The following is an 11,184-nucleotide window of genomic DNA, read 5'->3' as shown; positions in this document are numbered from 1 at the left end:
TGACATTGGAAAACCTTAGCCCTCTTCAAAAAAAAAAAAAAAAAAAAAAAAAAAAACCTCTATAGCTGCACATACCTTGTGGGGGGAGGAGATCACTATTCCTCCTTCTCCCCTCTCCTTTCTACTTTGACTTTAAAATCCCCCTCTCCTTCCCTACTTTTCCCTTTCATGTCCTCTGATCTCCTTCTCACCCAACCTCCCCTCCCTTCCCTTCTTACCCGCCCATCCCCTCACCTTCCCTCCCCTTTCTCTCTTTGTTTTTTTTTTTTTTTTGCATATCTAGGGTTTGAGCTTTTGATTTGCTTGGAGACCACGTGGCTGCCTTTGTAGGTTTGTTGGGTCGTTTTGCAGATTTCGTGTTCCATCTCTTGATTTACTTCGTGTGTTTTTTGAGTTTAATGCATGTTCGTAGTCTCTACTTGTAATTTTTTACTTGTGAGAGTTTAAAGATTGTAGTTTGTAGTTGTAGTTTTGTGCTTTTGAGGTGCTTTTGCAAGCTTGCAACTTTTATGTTGGAATTTCTTTGGCCATTTGTGTGGAGGTACATTTGTGTGTTTGATGTTGCCCGTGGAGTTTTCTGTATTTGGATTAACCCTTTGTGATTACTGCGCTTCCGTATTTGTAATAACCTTGTGTGGTTATTTGTATTTGTATTGGTTTTTTTGGGTGATCAGATGGATAGAAAATTCACAAAAATACAAACAAACGTTCCAATTAAGGAAGAGCAGAAAGATGAAGATGCAAAGCTTGGTGCGTGAGTGTTGGGCGGTGGTCAGACTGCTGCCAGCTGTAGAAAATCTTGTGGGGGCAGCTTCTTCTGTCACTTGATGTGGTTCCAATTAGTTCAACATTTCAGTTAACTTGTATTCAAATCCACTAATAATAATTTGTATTTTCAAACTTATCTTAAACATTTTTTAACTAAATTATCTCTTAAGTTAATATTGGCACATGTGTCACTGACTTTGCACAAACTTTTCAATGTTTAGATCATTGGCCAACTTTACTAACAGAAGAAGTATGGAAGGAACTCCACTTCAACTCGGCATGTCATTCTTCTCTTCTCCTATTTATTTTTCACTTTTTTTTCATATTATATTTTTCTTTTCCTTTTTGTGGGTTTCATAACAAGAAGGGTTTTTTTTTTTTTTTTTTTCTCCAGTACACGTAATAGTCTATAAATTATAATGGAGGGAGTTTTTCACACACGCATATAATCACGGTGTCATAGGGTTCGAACCTAAGACCACTAGTCTACAACTTAAGGCCTTTTTCCACTACCCTGTTGATCCCATAAAAGCATTTAAAGTTAGAATTCGTGTACAAATTATTGGATATCATTAAGTGCCCGTTTGGCATTACTTATTTGGGGTGATAAGTGATTTTAAAAAAAATTTGGGAAGCCCAACCCGTTTGGTAAATTATGAGAAAATCACTTATTGTTAAAAATTGATGTGAGAGAAAGTTATAAGTGAAAGCAGCTAATGATGTGCTTTTATTATCTGATTATGCAGGAATCAATTTCAAATAGGCATTGGATTTAATGATTATGCGGGAATTAGTACCAACAACACTTTTAACAAAAAGTTTACCAAATCCCAAACTGCTTTATCTCACAACTGATTTATCTTACAGCAAATCTGACAATGATTATTTTCACAGCACAACAATGCCAAACTGATCATAAGTCCCTTTTGGATGAAAAGGGTCTATTTATAGGTAAGTAATTCGGATTTGAGTTTTTAGTGTAAATTTAAATTATATTTATTGAATCTTAGAAAATATTCGATTCAATATATAAGCCATTAGCAATGCTATAATTAACATTTTAAAAAACTAGTTATCCAAAAACACTTTGGATGGGCAAAAGTATTTCCAAACAAAAGTTTATATATATATATATATATATCTCTCTCTCTCTCTCTCTCTCTCTCTGTGTGATGACAAGCAAGAGTTCAAAAACAATAAGAGCCCACGCGGCTAAAATGTCTCCTTTTCATACACGAAAAAATAATGTAGCCTTCCCTCCCTCATCAACTTATCTCTCCTTTATAAGAAGAGGACATCCACTAGTTTCACTTGCCCTCTCAAACTATCACACAACAAAAATATCACTCACCAGATTTAGAAGGGGCTTATACCACCCATTGCTTGCTACCATATGACCATGGCTCCTTCCAATGTTTTTCCAGTCACTTTCTTCTTCTTCTTCACCTTCTTCTCTGTCTTCATCACTCTCTCAAAAGCTCAGCTGGTTCCGGCCATTTACGTATTCGGTGACTCCTTAGCCGATGTGGGTAACAACAATTACCTAAAGATCTCTCTTCTCAAGGCTAATTTCCCTCACAATGGTGTTGATTTTCCCAACAAGAAAGCAACCGGCAGGTTTGGAAATGGCAAGAATTCTGCCGATTTTCTTGGTAAGTTCAATATATTTCAATTACTTACATCATCACTCGTGGCTGCAGACTCCCTATGCATGTTTTGAGAATGAGAGAGTACCTCGTGTGTGTATATATATATAAGTGAGATGGGTTTACGGTTCTTGTAGTAAGTAAGATCTCATATGTGTATGTATCTCTTTTTCGTTTGGCAGCCGAGAAAGTTGGGTTGCCAACATCACCACCCTATCTCTCACTTGTATCCAAGTCCAACAAGCAAAATTTGTCCTTCGTCGCCGGAGTTAGCTTCGCCTCCGGAGGGGCTGGAATCTTCAACGGCTCAGACGAAAAATTTGTAAGCACTAAGAATATATATATTGAAATAAATAAAGATATAACGCATTCTGTCAACAAAAAAATAAAATAAAATAATTGAACAAATATTTCTTTTGCACGTGTAAAATATTCCACCAAATTGCTTTACAACCCAATTCATTCTTTTTACATGAGGTGGAACCGATACAGGATCCACTTATGAAAGTTGGTGGATGTAATTTGAAAAGTTGGTTCCAATCCCAATTCAGCTAAGTTATGCCTGATGTCTAAGAGTGATGTTATTTGTATCACATTTATTAATTATTTTGTTTATCATGATTCTAATATATACGGGTCATATATTTGTGAGGTTCGCCTCTATTATAAAGATCAGCAAAGCAGTCAATAAATGTGACACAAATAATATTATTAAATCACATAAGAAAGGAAAGTATTATTGAATGTGTAATATCTAATGGCTTGTCTATTTTACTTTTGTTGTCACAGCGTCAGTCGATTCCCTTGTCATATCAAGTAAACTACTATTTGCAAGTGTATGAAAACATAGGGCAAGAATTGGGATCCAACGGTGCCCAAGACCATCTATCAAAATCTCTATTTGTCATTGTGATTGGAAGCAACGACATCTTCGGCTACTTTGACTCATCCAAGCTCCGCAAGGAATCAACACCCGACCAGTACGTAGATTCCATGGTCTCAAATCTAAAACAGCAAATAGAGGTAACAAAACAGGCTTTAACTTAGCTCCGTATTTGATTGATGTTATATTGAAATTTCAATTGCACTGTAATGCTCATCATTTTCCCTTTGGTATTTATTTTGTTTTGGCAGAGAATAAATTTTTTGGGCGCTCGAAAATTTGTAGTTGTCGGGACTGGGCCAGTTGGATGCTGCCCAGCTCAAAGGATTTCAAATGACGGAGAGTGCAACGAAGATGCAAACTCCATGTCTATCCGCTACAACGACGGCCTTAAGTCGATGTTACAGCAGTCGGAAGCGGCATTGCATATAAAATACACATTCTTTGAGACGTACGGTGTCTTCTCGGACCTCATTCAGAACGGCTCTTCTTACGGTACTTACATCTTACTTACCTACTCTACCAGTTTTTCTCACATGTTATGTTATCAAATTGAAAAGTATGTTCGCACATTCTTTTTCTCCAATTTCCCCATACAACTTTTTTCGTTAACTTGACCGAGAAATTCCAAATTGTGTATGCTATTCCAGGATTTACAGAGACCGAAGCTGCATGCTGTGGTTTTGGAAAGCTTAACGCAGACTCTTTCTGCCTGCCGATTTCGTCTTTGTGCTCCAATAGAACGGACCATGTCTTCTGGGACAAATTCCATCCTACAGAGGCAACTCATAGTATCTTAGTGGACAAACTTTTCGATGGTCCTTCACAATACACATTCCCAACTAATGTGAAGGAGTTAATTGCTCTATAAAAGCTCAAGGAAGCAGACTCCAATCACGTTTTCAGATGAATAGAAAATTCTACATGTAACTTTAGCATGTTTATAGAATACATACAGATGTAGTTCTTAGGCTAAATGCATGTGCAAAAAAAGAACAGAGAATGAATGATGTTTCTTATTCAAATGAAACAATTCTATGCCAGCATCAGGGGTTTCACTTCACATTATATTTTTTCAACAACAAAAAAATCTTCAATTTGAATAATCTACAACAGAGGAAAAAATGATAGTTGGTAATGGGGAGGTGTTTGAGAGTGTTTTCACGAGGCTATGGCGAGGCAACGACGGGGTATCTATAAAACAGATCGGGGAGCGTCACTTTTTGGTGAGATTTGCCAATTAGAATGATAAGCGGAGGGTCTTAGATATGGAACCATGGACTTTTCGAGATGGATTGTTTTGCTAGCGGAAGTCGGTGCTTGTGGATTGTTGTGAATTAATGACTAACTCACTGCCCTTTTAAGATCTTGTTGTTGATGGACTTTAGACAAAGAACTCAATGATGGATGAGTCTTATACACACACACAGAAATTAACCAAGCACAAATGACACAAGTGTTTATAGAGGTTCAGCAAATTGCCTACATCCTCTTTGGTGATCACCTTGAGAAATTTCACAAATGAAGATAGGTTACAACTTTGGTTTACAAAGGAAACCCCCTTAGAACACTACCCTCACAATCTGTTGAGCAAGGGTGTGAGAGAAACAGATTGTGAGGGTAGTGTTCTAAGGGGGTTTCCTTTGTAAACCAAAGTTGTAACCTATCTTCATTTGTGAAATTTCTCAAGGTGATCACCAAAGAGGATGTAGGCAATTTGCTGAACCTCTATAAACACTTGTGTCATTTGTGCTTGGTTAATTTCTGTGTGTGTGTATAAGACTCATCCATCATTGAGTTCTTTGTCTAAAGTCCATCAACAACAAGATCTTAAAAGGGCAGTGAGTTAGTCATTAATTCACAACAAGTGGTATCAGAGCTGTGTTTGGCAGCTGGTGCTAGTTCTTCTCTTGGAGTGCTAGTGTGTTGAAGATGGCAAGTGACATGGAAGCTGAGAGTGGTAGCAGTTCACAGCATATGAAGCAACCACAAGTAGCAAGCATGAAGGTGGAGTTAAAGCCTTTCACAGGGAAGGAGAACTTCACTCTTTGGCAACGAAGGATGAAGTCAGCTCTTACACAACAACAACTCCATGTTGTGTTGGTTGGCAAGGAGAAGAAGCCAGCAAGCATGACGGATGATGAGTGGGGAGTTCTTGACGAGTTAGCCAGAGGAGCTATCGAAAACTATCTCTCCGATGAGGTGCTCATCAACGTGATAAAGGATACAGCGAAGCAAACATGGGAGAAGCTCGAAGAGATGTTTGCAGGGAAATCGTTGTCCAACAAACTCTTCCTCAAGGAAGAACTCCTAAATCTTCGGATGGAGGAGGGAGGAAATCTAATGGAACATCTAAGTAGTTTCAATAGATGTGTTGCTGACTTGCAGAGAATGGATGTTAATTATAGTCCGGAGGATAAGGCTCTCATGTTGTTGACATCCTTACCTTCGTCCTATAAACACTTCCGAACCACTCTTATGTTCGGAAAGGTTACTCTTGATTTTGAGCCTGTGGTGCAAGACATCATGACACACCATAGGATGACTCAACGTTCGGGAGAAAACTCTCAAGGCGAAGGTCTAGTTGCAAAGACCGGAGAGAGGGGTCGTTCAAAGAGGCGTGAAGGCAAGAAAGGCAATAGAGGAAGGTCCAAATCCAAGGCGAAAGATGGTTGTTTCGAGTGTGGGTCAAAGGAGCATTGGAAAAAGAATTGCCCCATATGGAAGGAGAAGAAGAACAAAGGGAAGAATGCAGCAAACACAGCGGAGGATGTCACGGAAAGTGATGGTGAGCTTTTGTGTGTTAATAGCAATGTTAAAACAAATGCATTGGCTAATTCTTCAAGGTGTTCCTCTTCCGATTGGATTTTGGATTCCGGATGCTTATATCATATGTGCTCAAACAAGGAGTGGTTTGACACGTATGAGAAAGAAGATAGCAGTGAAGTGATGATGGGGGATGGCTCAATGTGTAGAGTCAAAGGAACCGGTACAATCAAGGTAAAGATGCATGATGGGGCTGTTAGGACGCTTGGAATGGTAAGGCATATTCCAAAGTTGCGTAAGAATCTCATTTCCCTTGGAACTCTTGATAAGAATGGTTATTCATTCAAAGCAAATGGAGGGAAACTCATAGTCTCAAAAGGTTCACTTGTGATTATGAAGGGAGAGATTCAACCTAATTGTCTATATAGGTTGTGTGGTACAACAATCATAGGTGGAGCAGCTGTATCTACAAGTAAGGACTCGGAAGATGAAACTCAGCTTTGGCATTTGAGGCTAGGGCACATGAGTGAGAGGGGCATGCAGGAACTACACAACAGAAAGTTGTTGAAAGGTGTTCAAAGTTGCAAGCTTGAGTTCTGCAGATTTTGTACCATGGGAAAGCAATAAAAAATAGCTTTCAAGCAGCGAAACAAATAGGAAGAAAGCACGGGTGTGCTAGATTATATTCACACGGATGTATGGGGGCCATCACCGGTTAAATCGAAGGGTGGAGCTCGCTATTTTGTGACTTTCTTGGATGATTTTTCCAGGAAGGTTTGGGTCTACTTCATGAAGGAGAAATCTGAGGTCTTCACCAAATTCAAAGAGTGGAAGGCGGAAGTAGAGAACCTAACCGGAAGAAAGATCAAGATCCTAAAGAGTGACAATGGTGGTGAATATAAGGACAGCAAGTTCCTTGAGTTTTGCAAAAGTGAAGGCATTAAGAGGCACTTTACCGTGAAGAAGACACCCCAACAAAATGGAGCTACGGAGAGGATGAACCGAACTCTCATGGAGCGTGAGAGATGTATGAGAATTCATGCAGGGTTGCCCGAATCTTTTTGGGCAGAAACGGTTAACCACGCTGCCTATTTGGTTAACCGATCGCCTTCAAGAAATCTTGAGTTCAAGTGTGCAGAGGAGGTATGGTCTAATAAGTCAATTGATTATTCGAATCTTAAGGTGTTTGGGTGCAGTGCATTTGCACTTATTCCTAGTGATGAAAGATCCAAGTTGAAGCCAAAGTCTCTTGAATGTATTTTCATTGGATTTGAGAGTGGTGTGAAGGGCTACAAGCTGTGGGATCCAGTGAACCACAAGAAGATACTCAGCAGAAATGTTGTGTTTGATGAGAAGACCATACCTATGAACAAAGTCAAGAATTCAGAGGCAAAGGAGGATGTTGTTGAGAAAGAAACAACCATTGAAGTTCCACTCAAGAAGGTGTCAAGAAAGACTTCACGGAAACAGCCAACTGAAGACGTTCAGGAGGAGGTGGAGTCTGACATTGAAGAGGAAGAAGCTGGGCAGCTTCAACAACACACTCAAGAAGAAGAAGAGGCTCAAGAACAGGTGGAGCCATCATCTATAGCTCGGTCCATGCCCAAGAGAACCATCAAACCACCTCAAAGGTTTGGATGGGAGACGGATGCAGTTCACTATGCCCTAAATGCTAGTGAAGAAGAACCAACCACGTTCCAAGAAGCTGTTGAGAACAAGGAACGGGAAAGTTGGATGGAAGCTATGATGCAAGAGATGGAATCTCTACACCAAAACTCAGTTTGGGAGTTAGTTCCTAAACCCAAAGGTCGCAAGGTTATTGGCTGCAAATGGGTGTTTAGGAAGAAAGAAGAAATGCATGAGAAGGGTGCCACCTTATTCAAAGCTCGGTTGGTGGCAAAAGGATTCTTGCAAAAGGAGGGAGTTGATTATGATGAAATCTTCTCTCCGGTGGTGAAACATACTTCTATACGACTACTACTCTCCATAGTAGCACAAGAGGACATGGAGGTGGAGCAAATGGATGTGAAGACTGCTTTCCTTCATGGTGAATTGGAGGAAGACATCTACATGAGCCAACCTCAAGGGTTCATTGAAGCAGGGAAGGAAAATCTGGTTTGCAGGTTGAAGAAGTCTTTGTATGGGCTGAAGCAATCTCCAAGGCAGTGGAACAAGTGCTTTGATTCTTACATGATGAAGATTGGGTATAGAAGATGTGAATCTGATTGTTGTGTTTACTCTCATGCATTCAAGGATGGTAACTTCATCCTTTTGCTTCTTTATGTTGATGACATGCTAATTGCATGTAAGGACATGTCAAAAATCCAGAATTTGAAGACATTGCTTGGAAAGGAGTTTGACATGAAGGATCTTGGTGCTGCACAAAAGATCCTAGGAATGGAGATAAGGAGAGACAGAAAGGAAGGCAAGTTGTGGCTGTCACAATGCAAGTACATTTCCAAGGTACTTGAAAGGTTTAATATGATGGATTGCAAACTGGTGTCTACTCCTTTGGCGGAGCATTTTAAGTTAAGTGCAAAAGAATGTCCTTCTACGAATGTGGAGAAGGAAGAAATGAGTAAAGTTCCATATGCAAGCTTGGTAGGGTGTCTCATGTATGCAATGGTGTGCACACGCCCCGACTTAGCCCAAGCCGTTAGTGTGGTGTCAAGGTATATGGCGAATCCTGGAAGGCAACATTGGACAGCAGCAAAATGGATTCTCAGGTACTTGAAGGGCACCAAAAGGCTTGGGATATTGTTTGAAAGACAACAAGGAAATGCATGTGTGTCGGGGTATGTAGATTCTGATTATGCAGGAGATTTAGACAAGAGGAGATCCACCACAGGATATGTCTTCACTTGTGGTGGAGGACCGATTAGTTGGAGAGCAGTGTTACAATCGGTTAGTGCTTTGTCTACTACGGAAGCGGAGTATATGGCGTTAACGGAAGCTTCAAAAGAAGCGGTATGGCTGAAGAGATTGGCAAAGGAATTCGGGATAGCTCAAGACTTGGTGGTGATTCTAAGTGACAGTCAAAGTGCTATTTGCTTAGTGAAGAATCAAGTGTTACATGGGAGGTCCAAACACATTGATGTGAGATACCACCGGATAAGGGATTGGGTGAATGATGGAGACATCACAATAATGAAGGTTCATACAAATGAGAACGCTTCAGATTGCCTAACAAAGCCAGTCACAACAGCAAAGTTCAAGCATTGTTTGAGCTTGCTCAATCTTGTTACATGCTAAAGATTGAGGTGGATTTCTTGAGAGTTATCAGGGCGATTCTCAAGACATTACAGATGTCCTGGAAGGCAATGATGTCCACAAGGAGTATTAGGCTCGCCATGGTGGAGATTGTTGGAAAAATGGCTTACCTAAAAGGATACAAAGTTTTTTGGCGCTCAAAGGATGGTTTTGAATCTGCCTAAAAGCGACCGGTCGCTGGACATTTGCGACCGGTCGTTTTGAAGCAGATTCGAAGTCTCGTAAGAAATCGACGAACGACCGGTCGCTAGTTCTTTGCGACCGGTCGCAGGAACACGAGCGACCGGTCGCTTGACATTTGCGACCGGTCGCTTAGAAGCAGATTCGACGTCTGTAGGAAAAACTTCTGGCGACCGGTCGCCCATTCCTGACGACCGGTCGCTCCAGTCGTGCTGTGATGTTTTGCTTACGTATTTTCAACTGTCTTTTCAATGGCTATCGCTTTCCACAAGTTTGCAGGTGCTTAATGGGTCACTTCTGAGGTAAATGAAGGTTGACTACTTGCTGGATAGTTGGGAGAGCACTCATGGCTAATTGGTTATCTTGTTTTGAATAATCTCCTCTCCATTTTCTGGTTTAATGGAGGTGGCTGAGTGAGATTGTATTACCTACCTGATCTGACCCTTAGTCTAAGTGGTGACTAAAAGGAAAGAATGTGGAGGACAATCAGATATCATATCTCTTGTCCATTGGCTTGTGTAGGTAATGGAATGAAGTAAGATAACACAAGGGAGAAAGCATGTTGAAAATATGTAGTGGCAAAAGCTGGAAACAATTAAGTTTTCTGTGAGAGTTTCAGAAAAGCCAAGGGTGAGAACAAGAGAGTTCTCTAAGTGTATCAAGGTGTTGAGCAAGGGTGTGAGAGAAACAGATTGTGAGGGTAGTGTTCTAAGGGGGTTTCCTTTGTAAACCAAAGTTGTAACCTATCTTCATTTGTGAAATTTCTCAAGGTGATCACCAAAGAGGATGTAGGCAATTTGCTGAACCTCTATAAACACTTGTGTCATTTGTGCTTGGTTAATTTCTGTGTGTGTGTATAAGACTCATCCATCATTGAGTTCTTTGTCTAAAGTCCATCAACAACAAGATCTTAAAAGGGCAGTGAGTTAGTCATTAATTCACAACAGTGGATATGGGTGTTTTTTGGGTCAAACTACATGGTATTTCTCCTCTAAATATGACCATGATGGTGGCTAAGAAAGTGGGGGCCCTGATAGGCCAGGTTTTGGAGGTGGACTAGGCTAATGGTGTAGACTGCATAGGCAGATTTTTGAGGATTCGAAATAGATTTGACGTGGGATACCCATTGATGCGGGGAACCTTCGTGGTGTTTCTAGGAGAGGGCTCTCGGTGGATTGACTTTAAGTACGAATTCCTCATGGAGTACTGTTTTGTTTGTGGTTGTCTTGGCCACCCTCGCCGAATATGTTTGGAACAGCAAAAGGAAGAGTCTGGAAGCAGTAATGAGCAATCTAAAGCATTATTGGCCTTTGCTGGTCTGGAAGCTGAGGAAGATCTTTGGGGTCGGAGACTTAAGGGCTTTACTCGTCGCTCAAATACTAGCAATGATTTGAATCTTGGGGTTCATGAGCGTCGACAGTACGGAGGAGACCGCTGGGGTGGCAGAGTTTGTAGTCGTGCAGACAAGAATGGTACGTGAAGGGGTGATAAAGTTCAAAAGGCTGAGTTGGAAGACACTGCCACTTTGCCAAGCAAATCTGGCTATCGCCTTTCGGTAGTGGATGACTCGATACGACTTCAACATGAAGGGGAGGAAAGGATCGGCGACTTAAAGATGAGGCATGGGAGGATGGGTTGTTCATGAGACGTGGGGATTCCCGAGAAGGGGAT

General features: G+C 40.8%; 1 protein-coding gene across 1 annotated transcript; it reads left to right on the top strand.

The window, feature by feature from the left end:
• The first annotated feature begins 1,956 nt into the window (after positions 1-1,956).
• LOC110762237 (GDSL esterase/lipase At5g55050-like) lies at positions 1,957-4,340 on the top strand. The gene is made up of 5 exons (XM_021964843.2): positions 1,957-2,420; positions 2,597-2,736; positions 3,204-3,437; positions 3,549-3,792; positions 3,948-4,340. Exons 1-5 carry the CDS (start codon positions 2,162-2,164, stop codon positions 4,166-4,168), a joined length of 1,098 nt encoding a protein of 365 aa, XP_021820535.2. The 5' UTR covers positions 1,957-2,161; the 3' UTR covers positions 4,169-4,340.
• The last annotated feature ends 6,844 nt before the right edge of the window (positions 4,341-11,184 follow it).

This window comes from Prunus avium, chromosome 4 (genome assembly GCF_965620075.1).
Source record: "Prunus avium chromosome 4, drPruAviu1.hap1.1, whole genome shotgun sequence".
NCBI classification, from domain to species: domain Eukaryota; kingdom Viridiplantae; phylum Streptophyta; class Magnoliopsida; order Rosales; family Rosaceae; genus Prunus; species Prunus avium.
Note: the sequence above shows the minus strand (reverse complement) of the source record. Positions and strands in the feature narration are given on the sequence as shown.